Genomic DNA, 20,710 nt, shown 5'->3' with positions numbered 1-20,710 from the left:
ACATAGTTTTTCAATTTTGTACCTTCTTAAGAAGCAATCTACACTTAACCATTTGTTCTGATTATGTCATCTACCTAAGGCTACAATCAGAAAAGAGGCAAAACCACAAAGCAACACTTATATTTTCTTTAATTTCATTTATAGGATTATCAGAAAATTGACTAATTACACCACAGAAAGAAGTATAGCTTGACCTTTATGGCTTACTGGATATAATTAAATACTGTGTACAAGACACTAGGCACAATGTAGGTACTATCTCTCTCTAAATCTTTTATAATTCAACAGCATTGAAACTTTGCACATATATCATACACATATTTGGGATCTTACATAGTGAATATCGGCACTTTTGCTGACATTGCACAACAGCACACAACATTTCACTGGGAAAGCACATCTATTTTCCTCACTACCAAAACAAAATGTATTGGTAGTTCCTAGTAAACAAGTGTGAAACTTCTCAAAGCGGTTTTTATGCAATATTCTGCCCATAAACTGATAACATGTTCAGAAGCACATGCATCGTATACAGTAGTGCCTAATAATTTATGCAGATAGGCATCAGTGCCTAACAATTTACACAGAGACAGGATTCAGCAAGCTAGGCAGAAATGCATCTCCACCTCCAAAGAGAAAAAAAGTTGTATTTTTACTGTGCTCCTTATTAATTTTGAAGGGCTAGCTATAGAAAAATCATGTTGGACAAAAGTTCAAACAAAACAAAATAGAGGAAGCAAAAATTTGTTGCCTGTGATCTGAAGTCGCATAGCTACATTCAATATAGTAAACTAATAGAACTATAAATATTCCCATGTTTCAGGCAACTTTGTTACTAAGCAGCAATATGAAATAAAGGGCTAAATATGTTCTAAGGCAGCAATTTTCAAATATTTTGGTCTCTTTTCGGTGCAGGACCCCTTTACTTTCTTTAAAAGGATTGAGGAATACAAATAACTTTGGTTTATGTGGCTTGTATCTATTATTATTTACTGTATTAGAAATTAAAATTGAGACATTTTAAAATGTTCTATTATTTCACTTTGTGAGCCCCCTGAAAAGGTTTCGGGGACCTCCAGCCCACACTATGAGAATCTCTCCGATTCTTGCATTGTGGAGAACAGACCTTAAGCAGGAAGCACAAATTAGTTCAAAGGAGTATTTTGTTGTTATTTGCAGTCAGCCAAATGATTAGATTGGATTTGGCATTTTATCACTCATGGTGATTTTGTCAATAATGATATATTAAGTGGTGCTCCAGATGTTTTGAGGTTGCACCCAAGGCACCTATTACTATTGGTACTCTGTTTGCTTTCTTTTGCCTCAGTTGTCCTACTTCTGTTTATGGAACATTTTATTCTATTTGGATTTTGTGATTTTCTTGCACTATGTCTTCAATTTTGTTGTCTCCAGGTGCTGCAACATCCACTCTCCAGACTTCTTTGTCTTTCTTTTTGACAATAGTTAAGTCTGAGGTTTTATGTGGCAGGTGCTTGTCTGCTTGAATTTAAAGTCCCAGAGCACTTTAGCGTCTTCATTTTCTTCGTTTATTTTGTGGTCTCACCAGTTCTTGCTTGCTGATAAATGGTATTTCTTGCAGAACTTCCAATGCACCATTGTGGTTCTCAACCTTCCTAATGCCGCAACCCTTTAATACAGTTCCTCATGTTGTGGTGACCCCAACCATAAAATTATGGCTCGGTTCCTAAGACCATTGAAAATATGTGTTTTCCAATGGTCTTAGGCGACCCCTGTGAAAGGGTCATTCGACCCCAAAGGGGTTGCGACCCACAGGTTGAGAACCACTGATCTATATGATCTCTGTGCAGCACCTAATTATTGACAGTCCACTGCTTCTTCACCTTTTTTTGCAGTTTATTATTGTTATTATAGATGTTTATCTTTCCCCATTTTTGTATGCCTTTTTTATATGAATAAGGTGCAAAGTTCTGGATAGAATGGTCAAGAACAAGCTTGCTTCCATTAAGAATACAATAATCATGAAAACTGCAGACATAGTAGTTATATGAAAACTATTTATTACTTATCTTCCCCCCCTTCCCACTACTTCTCCTGCTTTGAAGAAATCCTGACAAGTAACTTTGTTCTTGTTCTCTTTTAATGACAAGATGGATTTATATTTCAATTCAGTCATTTCTAGGCATAGACTACTGAATAATTTATTTTCACCTCTCTTACAAAATCATCTCAACCTGGGTTACATTGGATAAACCACAAAATAAAAATATAGAATAAAAAGGTGATGGCAAAGAAAAAAAGAATAGAAATAAAATTCATCCAATATTCAAATAAAGAAGGTGTAAGTGAAAATTTAAGTCTTAACAAGTGCTTCACCTGTTTCTGAGGGGAAGTAAAAGCTGAAACTGAACTCAGACAAAATAGAATACTGATTCTGAATGTCTGACATCAGACTTTGGGACAAGTAGCAGTTCTGATGGAGCAACACTCTTCTTTAAAACAGGCTGACAATCTGGGGTAGTCTTGGATATTCATACTGTATTAACATATCGCACAAATTGTAAGGAGGGCCTTTATCAACTCTGGACCTGGTGGATCAATGAACTAATAACATCAAGGCTGGACTACTGCAATCTCTTTATACACATTGGTTGTTATCTGAGTCCAATTCAAGGTGCTCATAATGGTGTATAAATATTTATATGTTTATACCTAAGCTATTATAGAACTGATGACTCATACAATCTGCAACATACACTCTGGTCATCAATAGAGGATTTTTTGTGGGTCCTCCCCCATACACATTTGACAACAACAATAAATTCTGAATGAGAGGAAATATTGGTTCTTTGGGGATAAGTTATTATGTTTAGTTTAGCTTTCTTGTGTGCAAGATCATATGATGAAGTATGTGTGCCTGACAGTCCATGGCATTCATGCATTTCCATGAACAATGAAGGATGTGGGAAAAGGTTTAAATTATGTAATTGTGAAACATGTCTCCAAAGGGTGTATTCATATAAGAAGCTTTTGGGTGTAACAGAAAGAGAACTGGATCCAGAAAAACAAGATGGTCCTGGACGTCCAGGTTCACAATAGCATTTGACAAGTCACCATTTTTACTCATTTTATTTCCAACACAATTATCAGTAAAGAAAACTCAGTTAAAATGTTTTACTAACCTTTTAAAAAAACAGTTAAATAAAAATCTCAAAATATTGGGGCAGATATTAGAAAAGAACAGACCTAAATTTATTTTTGCGCTTCTAAAATATGTTATTTTAGCTGCAGTGACAGACAAGACCCTTTGATAAATTTTAAAGCAGATCAAATTATTAAACTGTTTACCATTCCCCCATTTAACATGCAAAAACCAAAACAATTAATGAAAATTTGGAGTTAATAAAATTAATTTCAAAGAAGCAAGCTAAGTGATTGACTTACAGGATCAGCTGGTGCAATGTTAGAATCAAATTGGGTCAGAGTTTGTGAGCTGGAAGAGCGTTCACTAAATGTCTCCCACTGCTGAACAGACAGAGGAGACAAAACATGAGAATAGATTCACCCCTGGAGAAGATTTAGCATAGTTCAGAGGTTGTAATGGCAGTTGTTTTTCTTGGGGGGGAGGGGGGGGAGCCAAAATATACATTTCAACAATTTTCAGATTCTGTCTTGCAAAATCTTTTAAATCAATTATTACAGATTAAACAAATCAATTTGAAAGTGAAAGTCAGCATACTGATTAAGAATTTTTAACAAAATCAAACTACAGAAAACAGAAGCTTTGAAAAGTCACTGCTGCTATTGCTACCAATGTGTAAGATTCCTTGTTTCTCTAGAATCTTTTGTTTCATTTAAATAAAAATTAATAATAAATTCTCTTCACATAAGGTCAGAAATAAAATATATCTTTATATTAGAAAAAAAATTAAAAGAATCACATGCAAATTGCCACTGCTATACCTGAAAACATTTCTAATACAGTACATTTTATACATAAATTAAAGATATGTTTGATAATTGAAATGATGCAAATTCGAAGTATTCAATGTAAAAGGAAAGTCTGCTTTGGCAATCATTTCAGTAAGATCCAAGACATGCCCCGTTGAAATATATAACTGCCAAGTCATTTTTTTTCATGCAAAAACTTAAGATACAGGCAAAAAAGAAACAATCAGGTTTCCAAGCAATGAAGGATTTGGTCTGAGATTCAATGGTCAAGATTATTGGAAGGAAATGTTAATATCTCTGTTAGTGGAATGGTGAGTTAATTATTAGACATATCAAACATTAAAACAAATGGACTGAATATGTTTTCCTAGCAAATCTGGAGCTGCTTATGGTGCACGGCTGGGAGAGAGCTTGGCTGATCATGACCTAGTTGGAGAACAGTTGCTTTTGGATAAACAAATTAAACCTAGCTGGGAGATTGTACAAAGGAAAGTTAGTGTGGATGATGTACATGTTGTTCATCATTAGTTAGAACCCTAAAATCTAATATATCCTTATATGAATATTCTGAAGAATTGTAGTTTTTTTTTTTAAATCCAGAGATAATAATGTAGAAATCTAATGAACCATGTAATGTACCATGTAATGGGTTTTAAAAAATATTAATACAGTATTAGATTAATTGACAGAATTCCAAGACCCATGAGCAAGACTAACCGATAAAACTTTCATGTTTCTTCAGTAGCAGCTTCCTAAACTTAATTTGGCGTGTTTCAAAAGCAATTTGCAGTTTGCACAGAATCGGCGATTCAAGGAATACTGTGGGAATTGTAAAATTTTCCCTGCATGAATTATATATTCAGATATTATCCAATATTGTTTGTTTATATATAGCATCTTTTGCATAATCTAAGATATTTATGGTAAATAGAAAGCAGTTCAGTACCTCCCCTAACTTTTCCAGGATAAAATGAGGAACTTAGCAAGTAGCAAACAACTTTCTACTGACAAGCAGAAAACATTGAAAAGAAATTTGATATACATCAAAGGTCTCAGCTGCAGCTGGTGTAATCCACTCTAATTTCTACTGTGTTTCATGCTTCCATGATGATGCCAGCCTGTTTTTATTGCCACACTCGTGTTATCAATCTAATATGCAAAGGCTTTATGGCAGTTGACTATGGGCAACGCTGCCTTATTTTACTTCACATTCCCTTAAATTTCAGTTTGCTGCCTAGTAATTTCTGACATGTATTGTATTAATGGACTCCAACTCTGCATAATCATTTTCATGTTGATATATCCAATCCATTAAGAGTGAATTAAGGTGCTCAAAGCTGGGAATAATAAAAAAGGAAGGTTTCTAGTAAGGTTTTCACTGTTAATTATTGGAACAATCTAATTATATTGATTTTAATATATTTTGTTTTAACTACTTATTTTTATCATTATTTTTCTCACATTATTTAATTATTGTAAGCCATCTAGAATGTTTACACACATAGAAAAGCAGGACACAGATTTAACTGATAAATTAAAATAAAAAAACATTTCTTGAGGCCATGAGACTGGAAGAAGCAATTTGTTCAAGTAATAATGAAGTTTTTAGGGGATCAACATAAACCAACAAATAGTCGATTTATGGTTTTCTGGGCTGATTTTTAGAATAAGAACGGAATATTATGAGCTAAAAACAAGTCATTCTAAATATTTCAAATCTGGAACAATACAATTATGTTTTGGAGATTTTGATTCAGCTTGCTCCAAAACACATTGGCTCTTTTCAATATTCTGGATGTACCAGGAATTACGATTGGCCTCTTTTATTGGGGTCCCTGCCCCATTTCCTGCCACCAATGTTTCCAACCTAACAAGAACTCTGGTTCCATTTCTGCGCTAAATGCCAGAAGAATATGACCAAAGGTCTTACTGGGGATTGCCACCTTATGTTTTGGAGCTATAGGATTTATTGCCTACGTCAGAAAATAACACATTCTCCCTACATCCTGTTACAATAATGTTTCCTTTCAAATGGTATGCATCCAATAGGTGAGCAAGATCTCCCTTTAACTTTCAATATACCGTTTCCCTCCAGAAGCAACCCAAGTATCAGATTCATCTTGGCAGAAATTAGCAATGTCAGACAGCAATCTTTTGGACAATCTTAAGACTCTTGGATATTTTCAATGGAAGGGAGAGCGACATCTAACTAGCATGAACCCAAACTTTCCAGAGAGCTAGTCCATCACGATATCTATATATGATGGAATTCCAACTCGGATATTAAAAGTTCTGCATTATGTGGCAAAGCATTCAAAAATGTGTATTTTGTCAATCAGCAAGAATGAAAACCCACAGGCAACACAATTCATTGCAGCCATTTCAAAATGGTGCCTGGCTCTGTGATGGCATCACACAGACTTCATACTATATAAGGAAGCTAAGCTGATGAACTAAGATGAACTAAGATGAACTAAGATGATGAACTCTCCTTCCTAAAGGAAAATCAGTCATTTCACCCTTCAGCTTTCCTATATAGTATGGAGCCATCTATCTACTGCTACTCTACAGGTTCAAACCATAACCTGTAATGGCAACAGCAGAGGTCCAAAAGTGGTTAAATAAAAGGTAATTTTTCATAGTGGTGACTGTTATTTGGCACTGAAACTATTTAGTTTGAGATACTGCAGAAACTTGTAAACTGATCACTGCTTGGGCTAGGAGATCCTTGTAATTCTGAATTCTAATATAAATGGCCTATGGAAGCATATATACAAACATTACTGAAAATTGTTAGTGGCAAATAATTCTTGAAAAGACAAATATTTAGCACCACACTAATATATTTTGCAATATAAATATTGCTCAAACAATTGAATGTTCTAAATAATTTCTGCCTTCCCAGTTTTACTCAGATACTTTTAGCTTCTAGAAGAATTTCAGAAAATTCAGAATTGAATTAAATTCAGAAATTTCATTTGAGACATAAACTTCCAGGGAATAAAGGATAATGGAGAAAGTTTCACTAAAAGCCAGGGCTAATGACTGCAGTCAAATGAACAGCTGGTTAAATAGACCAGATCTTCATAATTTTTCTCTGGACAAGAAATGGACACGTTCTCCATATAGTTATTCCTCATGAAGAGAGTGCCAGACAGAAGTCTCCAATGGGTTTAGAGCTCTGGGAGATGAGGGGATAGCCAGCCTGCTCAAACTTTGTTTGGCATCTTTGGGTTTGCATACTTCTTTTCCAATCACTTTAAAAAATCATTTAATTGCTTTTCAGCTACTAGGAAACTTTGGATTGACAGATTAATTTAAAGCAACAGGTAAGTTTCCTTTTTTGAACAGCAAAAGGGTGTTTAGAATTTAGATTTTGGAAAGTTATAAATAGATAAAGAGTTCAGATTTGAAATACAATTTTGAAATTAATTATAAGGATCTTTCCCATGAGGAAATGCTGAATTCTTTTAAAAAACATGATCAATGGGACTTTAAAGGTTGAACACTAGAGAAACTAAAGATTACAATTAAAGGGGAAGAACACTTGACTTATCAATACAGAATTAAGCAAAATATTTTAAGTTTGGACATACTAAAGATTAGGGTTAGGGTTAGGTGAGGGTTTTAAACGTTGGACCCAGAAATTAGTTTCAATAAGGTCTGGCCTCTATTTAAAATGTGTTATGGAAGAGGAACAACTTTTACCTGACAAGATTGAGACTGATCTGAAAGTGGACTTAAAAAAGATAGGTTACAAGAATGATATGGGAAAAGATGATACAATACATCCAATGGATGTCTTAATAATTAAAAGGAACATATAATAGCAAACCAAGAGAGTGACCTGGATAATCTTCCTACAAAAGAGGCTTATTAAAGCTTTACAGAATTTTGGGAGAAGTGACAGGAAAAACAATATAAATCAAGGTCTAGCACATTATTTAAAGGGTTTAAAGATCAGGATTGTTAAAAGTAAAAAGAAGGAATGTAAAGTTGGTTTATTTGACCAAGGTCAAAATAGATATATTGTTATCTCTGGTAACAATAGATGTTTGCTGATCAGGACTCAATGATAGATTCTAAAGATTTGTTTATAGATAAGAGGTGAGACATGGGAAGAAGAAGTCATTTGTATTTTAAGAGAAAAGACTGTTTATACCTGTGATGAAGAGGCAAGTTCTTTATTTTCCTTTTTCCTTACTATATTATTTTTTCTTTTCTATTTTTATGCACCATTTTTTTAGTTTATATTAGTTTTATTGTTGCAATTGTAATTTTAAATAAAATTACTATAAAAACCATATTTTTTTTAAATGAGCACTCACCAAAAAAGGATTTTTCAAATGTATTGAAATCTAATTCCCAATCAATGGCCAGACTGATTTAAATGGACTCCTGATTGTACTAGATATAGGCAAAAAGACTTGCATGTGCTTTCTGGTCTAGGTCAGAAAGGGAGTAGAACTTTGTCAATTTAAATAAAGCTAAACAGGATTGGACCAGAACTAGCATTTGGATGGGAAACTACCAGAAACTTTCTAAGATTTTAGATTAGAGATTTAGATTAGGGAAATCAAAAAGGCAAAAAAAAGTTATGGCAAATCACATACATGCTTTTGCCAAGCAAACATAGACAGTCACCAGGAGTCCAAGTCACCTCAAGAGGGACTTCATCTTTTACTGTGGTCTAACAGCAAAAAATAAACTGAATAATTCCAAAAGGAAGTTCTCTAATCTTTTCTACCTTATAGAGTGTTGAAATCACCCTCAAGAAATTAGCAAAGGACCTATGCAGGATTTAGAACAGAAATCACTGACGGACAGAATAACTTTTGTTTTAAAGACCAGGGAAAGAAAAAAAAGTGAGCTTTTATGTACAAGCCCAATATATTCTCCCGTTATCATGACAAGGATCAAAGGCTATACACAGCAAAACTAAACTTAACCCCCAAATTTAGAACGCAATCCAAAGTATATTGTATTATACATTCATTCTTAAAGTAGGAACTTCTAAGAAAATAAGGTATATTTTGCTAACCTCGCTGCTTTGATTTAGTTCAGGCCACGTTTGATTAAGTGATGGCATTGATGGCGATTTGCTTGGCGGTGCTTCTGCTGGGGAACTTGCAAAACCTACTTCAGCAGATTGATCCCCCACTTCTGAAACAGGAACCACTACAAAAGCCAAACACAACATCGTAGCAGTCTTTAAAACTGTGTGTTAATAGTTTGTTGCAATTTCATAATTAATGTATGGAAGCATGCTTATAACATGTGTTATTTATGAACATTTATCAACCTATTTCAGAGATTCCCATTATGCAGAGAACTGTATTATATTTACTTTATTTTTCCAGCATGTTATAGTATACTTAGCTCCATTATAAATATTCTAGAATGGATTCCCCATGGGGTATTTGGGAAATCACAGGGTTTGTGGGCAGTTCTGTCATTTATCCTGCTCTCACTATATTAAAAAAGACTTTCAATTTTACTGCAAACCAAAGTATCACCGACCACATAAATTCTATTCCCATTAATGATTCTAGGCCGTATGGACATTCTCAGAAAATAAAATAGTTAAATAGCCCCTTTTTTATTCTGAACTATACTATGTAGTCTAGGAAAAGAGACAATAGAAACTAGTAGCAAGTATATTTGGGCTGGAAAAAATGTTTTGATTATTCTCTATGTATGATATTTTAATCATTTTTTTTTACATTTTTTTCTGCTAATTCCCCTTACTTGTTTTGATACATGTATTGTGTAAGCTTTGTCCCTGTTGCATATTTCTTAGTATGACCAATTTACCTGCCATAAAGTAGCAATTTTGTTTTGTCAGCTCTGTGCTTAAATTCTTGAGCTTTCTTTCAGCTTTATCAGTTTGCCTTCCTGTAAAAATTGTGTTTTATGATTGGTTACATCAAAATCGGAGATATGCCCACCAGCATGAAAATGCTGGACCTCTGGTAGAAGAGGGAAGTAACCAGAAAAGCTATATTGCACAAGGAAAGTTCTTTCATGTTTTGGATTCAACCTGTTTCTGCTATAAGCATAGCAGAAATTTTAGAATGCTAATGCTAAGGTAAAATAACCGAATATTTTCCTTTTTCAAAAGTTTTCCTTATAGTTTAAGTTTATATATTCCACATGTTAAGAATAAAGAATATTTTCCTTGAACAACAAAAAACTAGCAGCTTTCTAGTTTTGTATATTTGTATAATAGTTTCTCACAAAACAAAAATTTAAAGGACTTTTCACAATAGGACAAACATCTCATGTGAACTCCATGTTTCCCTCAACGCACATATAATTTACATGATAGAGAATAAGAGACTAGCTGGAAATATAAACTTTAGCCACCTAGAATTGACAAATGGGAAACCTTAGAAAGCAATGGAAGCAATAACAATTAATTGAAAACGGAGTAAGAGACATTTTATCTTCTGTAATAGAATGCTTGAATAAATGCAAGTAGGATCAACTTACATTTTTATAAACTATTATATTTTATATACATAAGGACAGATGCTTCTGCCTCAAAAAGAAAATCAGTTTTATACAGACACACACAAGAGAATGAAATAAAACAATTGCAACACACAAGCAGAAGAGTTTGTAATACACATCCTTTAGCAACTAATTTGGAGCAAAAATAAAAAAAAATAGTACCTGCTGAGTCCTCCAAATCAATCAGCTTGGGCATTAAACTTTCAGGTAATTTTTCCGGCAAGTCATAACCATTCTTCCTAGCAACCACTAGATGGAAAGCAGCACAGAACTCATCCAGTGTTAATGCACCATCTTTATCAAAATCTGACAGCTCCCTGAAATGAAATTTTTTAAACTTTATTGTACTTTTTTTTTTTTGAAAAAAACTTTTATTTTCCCAAAGTCTTTCAAATTGAGAAAAAATAATCTGAAGAAGTTCTAGCAAATACCAGATAATTTTACTAGGTAAGCATTAGTCTTTCATAGTCTGGTATATTGTATTTAAAACACAATCAATTGAATCCTTAGAAGCCATGAGCTCATGGAATGCTTCTACTGGATGAAAAACAATAACCATTTAAAAAAAATAATTCCCCAATTTTTTAAAAAAGAAAACCTTAAAAATTCCTCCAAAGCATTAAAAAAATATTTATAGGTACTCTACCCACATAAGTGATACAGGAGAATTATTAGGAAAGGCTGTCAAAAATCATTTACCATGCCTCTTTGCCAATAGAAGTTTGTCCGGATAGTCCTCGACTTACAACCACAATTGATCGCAAAATTTATGTTAAGTGAATTTTGTCCCATTTTACGACCTTTCTTTCCCCAGTTGTTAAGTGACTCACTGCAGTTGGTAAGTCAGCAACCCAGTTTTTAAGTGAATCTGGCTTCCCCATTGACTTTACTTGTTAGAAGGTTGCAAAAGAGAGTCACATGACCACTGGTTCATAAATATGAAACAGTTGCCAAGCATCTGATCACATGACCAGCTGCAAAGGTTGCAACTGTGAAAAACATAAGTCACTTTTTGTCAGTGCCATTGCAACTTTGAATGGTCATTAAACAAATTGTTGTAAGTTGAGGACTACCTGTAATGTATCAGAAACCTATCTATTCACACAATATTAACTCAGAATCAAATTCAGTATTGGGAAAACCTTGAAGAGACCCTAATTTTCTGCTGTGCAAGAAAAGCTAATATTTGACAGCAAAAGTTCCATTTGGACAAATATTTCTTAAAGAATACGAAGGGAGCAATGAAGCATTCAAAACATTTGCCTCTACATTTGCAGTGTTAGGTAGTATGGAAAGTACATCAAACTGAGCTACCATCTTGTCCTTTAAAAAATAGTAGGCAAACTGACGCCATCTAGATTACAACTCTTAGCAGACAATATTAACGAAATTGTAGCCCCAAATATTTAGAGTGACATGAAGGCATGCATAAAAAATATTATTTGAACAATAATTAGGCCCAGACTACGTCTGACTATATTTACTTCATACAGAAAACAAAAGGCAGCAGTTGTGATTAATTTGTTCTACTGATAGGAGCTAATAATACATGAAATCCTTGTTTAGTGACTGCCTTGTTTATTAACTGTTCAAAAATTTTATAGTGATGACAAACTGATTTCAGAACAAGTTCTCGCATTTATGACCTTCACAGGTCTATAAAGGAAAGTTGAAGTAAAATCACAAGCACAATTGTGGTTTCACTTAGCAATCGCTTTGCTTAACAATGAAATGGTCAATCCCAGTTGTCGTCACTAAATGAGACCACCTGTAATTTAGATATAAAGTTTCATGTTTGTTCCCTTGGTAATTACAACAAAATTTAATATGAGATCATGTCAAATGGAAACTTACTCAATTTGAATGGAAATATGATTAAGCTTCTAAATTACATTTATTTTTAAGACAAGAGGTTTCAATGTAAATGATAGTGTTGGTTGCTAGATATTTCAGTTTGTTATCAAATAATTTGGGCTCTTAGAATGATGAGTTTAAATAATTATACTTTAACTTACCAGATGTGTGAAAGTTCAAGAATAGGAAGCTTTGATTTTGTGAAAAATTCTTTAGCTGCAGAACCTAAAAATATTAAATGTATTTATTTGTAAAATGTATTGGGCGCCCATGTTATCCAGAATAATAATGTTTGACTTTCAAACTAGAATTATAATCTTAATTGTAAATTCAGTACAAGCTTTATCTATGACACAAATGCTAGTGAGTTTTTAAAGATACACTAGACTGGGGGCTGGGAGCATAATGAGTTCAAAAATGCAAATGTAGGAAATCATTACAAAACATTAAAGCTAAGAAATTCACAAAGGACTTACACAATATTTAATAGGCTTTCTTATGAATAAAGAATTCTATTAACAAAAGGATCTCTGATCTAGCAGAAATTAATACCAAAAGCTGCATTTAGGATTTCTTTCCTCACAATCTTATTCCCTGGCTCCATTTTTTAAAAGGTGCAGAAGAAAACGGAGAACTCTTTTAGTAACATCTTTAGTTACTTACATGCCAGGAATCTCTCTACTGAAATTTGAACTACCGGCATGTGCATTTTGTAAAATCAGTCTAATATTAGATAATTATATAATTATTCATTGTATCATATGTGCTTTAAAAGCTTACCTGGAATATATCCATTCAGATCTGGCTGAATAGTTTTAAACTGATTTACATAATATTGCCTTTGTTCATCTGTTATTTTCCAAGGATCATCATAACTACTCGACTGCCTACGAATTTCATTTGTTGTTGTAGCTGATGCTACAGTTCGTACTGTAGTCTGGTCCTGCAATAAAATATTTGTCTTCAGCATTTTCTAGCTTTATTGACAATCTTCTATATTTATTTGCCTCGAAAAAGGAAATAATTGTAGACTTCCGACTAGTGCTGAGTAGAGCCATAATTTTTTCCCCTATGTTTATGACTGTGAGCTTAGCCACCTGCTCTCTATATCCATGGCCCTCCTGGCTAACTAAAACTGCCAGCCATGGTAGTGTAGTGGTTAGAATGCAGTATTGAAGGCTAATTCTCCCAACTGCCAGCAGTTCGATTCTCAGTGACTCAAGGTTGACTCAGCTTTCCATTCTTCCGAGGTCAGTAAAATAAGGTTCCAGATTATTGGGGGCAACATGCTAACTCTGTACACCACTTAGAGAGGGCTGTAAAGCATTGCGAAGCGGTATATAAGTCTAAGTACTATTGCTGTCTGTGGGAGAGCTGTTGTGGCAATTAATTATTCCTTGAATAAGGGGGTCTGACCCTTCCCTAAGAAGCCACTATTGGATCGCATCATACTGGACAACTAATTTCCCCCCTTTTTCAGTCAGGATTCAGGCCTTGGTAGATGGAAATGGCATTGGTTGTGCTTTTAGATGATCTTTAGCGGAAGCAGGATGGATGTTCTGAAACCATCCTTGCTCTATTTGACCTTGCAACAACATGGTATCTTTGTGGATAGTTGGTGGTGATTGGATAGTAGAGATCAGCTCCTATTCTGGTACTCTCTCTTCTCCTATTCAACATCAACATGGAATGTGGTATCTTCAAAATGCTAAGGATACCTAATTACACCTTTCTGTTCCTGGTGACTTAATCAATGCACTCAATAACTTATCCTAGTAACTGGGGGCTATGGGAGCCTAAATAGGGAACAGCAGACTTAACTGAATCCTGATAATGACTCTGGGTTTTGGGGTCCTCTGGATCAGGTACTATGCCATCTTTGGTACTTGGGTTGCAGTGTCCCAAACAGATTTAGTGCACAACTTGCAGATTCTTCTAGATTCGTGACTCCTGCTCAAAGAGCAGGTAACAATCATAACTAGGAGGGCTTTTGCACAGCTTTGTGTTATGCACCCGTGGTGCCCGTATCTGGATCAGGGGAACTGTGCTCACTGGTGCCCTGGTCACTTCTCAAATGGACTACTTTAATGTGCTTTACACGTGAAGAGTATCTGGAAGCTTGGGCTGCATGCAAAATGCAACGGTGTGGATATGTGCCGGAGAACAGTACACATTACATCTCTGTTCTGTGAGTGGCACTGATTGCCAGTTTACTTCTGGATCTCATTCAAGGTGCAGGTTTTGACCTTTAAAGTCCTTTATAGCATGGGGCTGGGTTTGAAGGACCACCTCCATGCAATTACATCTGTCCACTGCATCAGGAAATATGCTGCAGGTCCCATCTATGAAAGAATTTCATTTGGAAGAGATGAGTCTTTGCCATGGCACCCGCCCTCTGGAATATCATCCCCACTGAGGTGAAATTGATCCCATCCTTGACATCTTTCCAGAAGTCTCTTAAAGCATAACTGGCTGGGTCAGCAGGCCTGGATCTCTCAAGGAAATGATGATTTGATGAAATGGCTGCATTGTTTTTAACATCAATTCTCTCCATTATTTTATTATTAATGATATCGACGTCCTTTTAATTGTAGTTTTAATATTTGAATGTTATAATTGCTTTTACTGCAAGCCACTTACAGTCCCTCTGAGATGGGCAGATATATGTGACAGATAAATAAATAATTTGAAATGACAACAGCCATATAAGCAACATAATGTTATGAAAAGTGTGCACAGAAGAGTTTTAAAAATAAAAAACAACAACAAAAAGCTGACAGCTGGTTTTACAAATGAGTTTTAAAATTAAGATTCCTTGATTAAGAAGCTTCAGTGATACATGTTCAATGCCAGATTACATTCTGAGAAAGAAGAATGAATTAGAGCTTAATCTTAAAAGATATGTGAAGACACAGCACAAATCTTTAGCAGCAATGTGGAAATGACTGACATTATTTGGAATGAAGCAAATAAAATAATACTAATAAAATGTCACACCTGGACAGAAGCAGGATGCATGGTTAAAATAGTACTGGCTGGTGTATTATCTGCAAAACTGACCCAGTTTTCTTGATGCGGTGGTGGTGAATGGCCAGACCACACTGGATCACCGGCATTACAGGAGCCTAAAAATCAGAATGCCATGTCAGTTTCAATATAACAATCTATTTAATAATTGTCTGTCTTGAAACACTTTTAAGAAGTTAGCTGAAACAGGGGCTTAGAAAAATGTAATGCAGGATCCTAATAATAAAGGTTCAAATGAGATCTGAGTTCAACCACATTCTCTTATTGTGTCTGCATTCTTGATTTCCTAATTCATATACTGATTTCAAAATAATTCACTCGGTAACCTGCAAATTGTGTTAACCATTATTACTATGAAGGTTGTTTAGCAAGCTTGGTTTCCTAATCTGTCTGACAGACAGGTTACAATTTGCAGTTTTCTAACAGAACAAATTTGAATGTAACAAACTGGGCATCCCAAATCTGAATGTATAACAAGAACAGTGAATGAGCTTAAGACGTACTCCTAATAAACAAAACTTTAATACAACAATAATATACTGTCAGAGATACTTTCTGTAATAAACATCAATCAATCCATGGTTGCAATCGGTGATTCTTTCCACTTTTAACTATATAAGAGACTTAGGAGTTTCTTTTGATGACACACTGTTGGGGGTTTCCTAGTTCAGTGGAATAAAACTAAAATTCCCTGGTTGTGGGAATTTTACTCAAAACTCATGCCAATTTTTTCTATCAGTTTTCTACCATTTTTCCACGATTAATTTCCCACAGACAAGTGGCTACAAAGGGCAGAAGCACTATAAATCTTGGTTTCAAGCAAAGACTAAGAAACATGTTCTCATATTCACCCAAAAGCCAAACATTATCAGTTTGCCCTGATTGTTCCATTGTGCCTGGCGTTTGTACTCCAAAATGAATCAACTAACCCAGTGATCCCCAACCTTTTTTATGCTGCGGCCCGGTACCGGCATCAGCTGGGCGCCGCCATCTTTTTGATGAAAAAGTGCTTCCGGTGACCTCACTGGAAGCACTTTTTCATCAAAAAGATGGCGGCGCCAGCGCTCGTGAGCTTTCCGGTAGAAATGGCTTTCTACCGGAAAAGCTCACTGGAAGCGCATGCCGCCATCTTTTTGATGAAACGTGCTTCCGGTGAGCTTTCTACCCGGAAAAGCTCACCGAAGCACTTTTTCATCAAAAAAAGATGGCGGCGCCCAGCAACCAGCGGCCCGGTAGGACTTGTTCCGCGGACCGGTCCCGGTCCGCGGACCGGTGGTTGGGGACCCCTGAACTAACCTGTCCCCACCCTCCTGCAAAATAGGGAGCACCATAAAAATAAGGCATCATCAAGCCTATACTAGTGCCTAGTTAAGCATATAAAGACATTTAAAATCTGGGTTCAGAAAAGGTGGCCACAAAAAAAATCTAGTACTTATATAAAAATACTTCAGTTTAAATTGGATTTCTTTTTTAATTTAAAAAATGGATTTCTTTTTACTAATATATTTTTTAAATTTTGAAGTTAAAATTGAAGTTTTTGCATGAGTAAAAAACAAATATAATAAAGAAAAAAGTTTTGTTTAAAAAAGGGGGTGGGGAAACCTTTCATGGAATTTTGGCTAAAAAAAGAAAAAAAATGAAATGATTGATGAGATCATCAATGATTTCAGTGATTGAAAAAGATGAGAAATAAAAGGCCAAAGGGATTTCTGCCATAGTTAAGAGGAAGGGGAGATGATGGGCTTGTTAGTATCTGTTGAAAAGAAGGTTGGAAGTCATCCATCTTAATTTCTTTAGTTATTTCTCACACCAGTTTTCTTGCTAGTACCAATGACGATGACATGCTTTCACAAATGAAATATGGGAAGGCTGGAATTCTATACTTAAAGAAATTTTAAAAATAAACTAGTCCTCCTGTGGTGATAGTTGAAATTTCAACAAATGCTGCAAGTGCTTAACATGATGGTTGGTTCACACAAACATACTAAGATAGTAGTTGTGCTCCCACCATATACTGAACTATGTACTCAACCCCATTTTGGTTTTCTTGTAAAATTCAACCCAGATGTTGCAAAATTAAAATTACAGATAGTTCTTGACTTACAATTGTAACTGAGCCCAAAATTACAATCGTAAATCACTGCGGTTGTTGACCAGGTTACCACATGACTGTGCCCAATTTTATTACCTTTTGGTGGTAGACATTAAATGAACACCGCAGTCATTACACAAATCCATTTTATCCAATGGGATTTTTTTTGCTGAAAACCAGAAATACCTGACTACTGGAAACTAGCAAAAATAGTGAAAAATTGTTGCCATGAGACTGCAGGATGCTGCAAACAGCTATAAAGATTAACTAGTTGTCAAGCACCAAAAATGTAATCATTGGACCACAGAAGTTTGTGAGCAGCCATTGTATTTCGAAATCAGGTCATAAGTAGCTTTGGAAGTAGCTTTGGATAACTCTGAAAAGTCGCTAAGCGATCAGTCTTAAGTTGAAAAATACCTGTATTGATGGAATAAAGACATCCACTGCTCTAAGCTATATGAAAAAGGAAATATATAAATATCAATGATCTTTAATTACTTTGTAATTACTAAAGTAGAATATATCAGCTTAATTATATTTATTTGGGGCTCTATCAAATTAGGGACTTCACACTGTTTACATCCCTGAAACCATTCAACTCCCTATTCATTTGTCAATATATTCGTCAGATGCCAAGAGTGTGTGGTGTATGCTAAATCCAACCAAAGCGATTACATTAAGGATTATTGTATGTGATGTACAGATTAAGACAGCAGGCTACAGCAAACATTGTTAGCCTGTTAAGATGGATGCCTATGATTGCTCTATGGCTTTAAGGAAAGATAAAGCAGTGATGGAAGAATTACAAGGAAACTGCAAATTTCAAAGATGTAACCTCTCCTTGCTGATTTGGGCTATTCTTTACATTCTTCTTTTGTAGGCTTCAGTTGTTTAGTGAAGCAGCATGTGCCTATCATAAGAGTAGATCACCTAACTTCAGAGCCCCCTGTTTGTTTCAGATCCCTTAATCCAGAACAGTTTGCCGAGATCAGACTGTGTCTTTCAGTATTGTCTCTTAGGAAAGCAGTAAAGACTGCTTTTCTACATAACCTATGGACAAGAGAGCTCCTACATAAAAGCAACGGCTTTTTATTAGAGGCTGGTCAGTATAAAGCTGTTTATATTATTTTTATCACTGTGTTTTTGTATCTGCTTTTATCATATCATATTACCATCTGCAATCTTTGAATAGGTGACATAAAACTATTACAAAGGTGAGATGCCAGCCTTAACAAGAAAGTATAAACCAACTTAACCAATTTCTTAATAGAGTCATGAATAAAAATACATGGTTATGTTCAAATTGGAGCCTAAACTTCTTGTTAGTTAATGCTTCAAGGTAACATCATATAAAATTCTAGAATTCTATTCCATGGATAACAGAATATAACAACAGAATTTTAAAATCTGGTTTCTTCTTCTTTCCTCTAGTGTCAAACAAGGTGATTTTGAGTTTCCTTCTCACACCTTCCTGTTTCACAGGCTGTTTCTGTTTCTCAATGGTTGCTGCATATTTTCTGGAACACAATCTCTACACTCTTCCACACACACACACACCCCTCTCTTTCACACACACTATTTCATTACATCTAATTGCAGTGGAGTTAGCAAGCTTTTCCCTAATGGAAGAAAGAAAAAAAATACAGAATCGAGATTTTAAACAGTTGTGTGAAGCTCTACAGTGGTTTTATGAAGTAGCTCTGTATATGCAGTCACATAACAATTGAGCAGTTAACATAAGGAAGTATAATAGCATATTATAGTAGTATAGTATTTGAGCCTTAAAAGGGGGATGAATGGTAAGGGGATGGTAGAAACAAGTGGGACTCAGAGATAAATGTGGATATGTGTAACTTTTCTTTATTAATTTAAGTCCACATTCAATATAAAAAGCGGGCATAATTACCTGTTATGAAAGGGAGGGTGGAGGGAGAGGGAGAAATGGAGATTTCAAGCTTTTCCTTGCACAATATGACATGTCTGTGACTATGGGGATACCAAAATAGGCTGGTAGAAGTAACATTTTAGAATTCATAGCTAACCTAGAAAAGTTTCCTTTGAGTCAAAATCCAACTTCTGAAGATTTGATGAAAACACGGATTTCTCGGGAATGATACAAAAATTATATACTACTGCCTTTTTTCAGACACTTTATGAAATACTTAGGTAGATTAATACAGTATTTTTTGCCATCTGGCATGCTCTCTGATGTTAGCTTCCAGTTTACTTACACACACACACACTTCAGAGTAAGTGGAAGATTAACACTCTTTTTGCTAACCTAGCAAGACTTTAATAGCAATATTATTTACACTTAAAGAAATGTTGATATGGAGATTTGACACGAACAATGGCCTAGTTTAAGATCTTGCTAAAATATTATTCTTGTAATCTATTCAACGATTTGTTTAAAAATATAGTATATATTTTGGTACAGAAAGGATGTGAATCCTCTTTTCCTCTTTAGAATACATACAGGAAATCCCAGAAAAGCCCTGAAAAATCCTGTACAACCTCTTGAATATACCAGCTAACCTATTTAAAGTTCCTCTAACTCTCTGTGGACAAGTGAAAGGGAGGGAAGAATTGGGCAGACAAATAAGTCTGCACTTTCTAATCTTTATAACACAGTTAGTCCTCAACTTATAACCACACTGAGCCCAAATTTTCTGTTGCTAGGAGAGATATTTAAGTGAATTTTGCCCCATTTTATGATCTTTCTTACCACAGTTGTTAAATGAAATTGCAGTTATTAAGTTAGTAACATGGTTGTTAAGTGACTCCGGCTTTTCCATTTACTTTGCTTGTCAGAAGGTCGCAAAAGGGATCACATCACCCTAAGGACACTGCAACTGGGGTAAATATAAATAAGGAAATCCCCCAAGCATCTGAAATTTGATCACATGACCATGGCAATGCTGCAACAGCCATAAGTGCAAAAAATGGTTGTAAGTCACTTTTTTCAGGGCTGTTTTAACTTTGAACGATCACTAAGTGAACTGTGGTAAGTCAAGGATTACTGCACATTTAGCTATGAAATCAAAAAAAGGATAATTCGAACATTTCTGAAACTGCAATATTTACCAAGCAAGCCAATAAATTTATTAACATATGCTAAAAATACATTATTTTAATCAGCCAAATAACTGCAGTAGATTTTATCTCCAGAGGCCACTTCATTTTTGCTTGCTGTTTTTTTTTTAAGGTAACAGTGGATTTATAAAGAAAAGTCAATATTGGGGAGAAAAATAAGCATTTCTCATGTACAACTTTCTATATTCTCAATACTTAATT

At 34.9% G+C, this 20,710-nt stretch overlaps 1 protein-coding gene across 19 annotated transcripts in view; it reads right to left on the bottom strand.

Moving 5' to 3' along the window:
* Window positions 1–20,710, bottom strand: part of REPS1 (RALBP1 associated Eps domain containing 1) — a 46,554-nt gene that overhangs the window by 12,346 nt on the left and 13,498 nt on the right. For 6 of the 19 annotated variants that reach the window (XR_015750480.1, XR_015750481.1, XM_026666176.2 and 3 more), the window contains 6 exons: window positions 15,295–15,422; window positions 13,078–13,240; window positions 12,459–12,522; window positions 10,606–10,760; window positions 8,972–9,108; window positions 3,424–3,504 (listed from right to left, as the gene is read on the bottom strand). Coding sequence is in view for 14 of the 19 variants with exons in the window: in XM_026666176.2 (XP_026521961.1) it covers window positions 3,424–3,504; window positions 8,972–9,108; window positions 10,606–10,760; window positions 12,459–12,522; window positions 13,078–13,240; window positions 15,295–15,422 (728 nt within the window). In the remaining 5 variants the exon portion in view is untranslated. The remainder of the gene's footprint in view (window positions 1–3,423; window positions 3,505–8,971; window positions 9,109–10,605; window positions 10,761–12,458; window positions 12,523–13,077; window positions 13,241–15,294; window positions 15,423–20,710) is intronic. The other 13 variants (XR_015750487.1, XR_015750488.1, XM_026666181.2 and 10 more) reach the window with 4 other exon arrangements.

Source organism: Notechis scutatus, chromosome 1 (assembly GCF_049901735.1).
Source record: "Notechis scutatus isolate UNSWTSFEM ecotype Mainland chromosome 1, rNotScu1.2, whole genome shotgun sequence".
Lineage (NCBI taxonomy): Eukaryota > Metazoa > Chordata > Lepidosauria > Squamata > Elapidae > Notechis > Notechis scutatus.
Note: the sequence above shows the minus strand (reverse complement) of the source record. Positions and strands in the feature narration are given on the sequence as shown.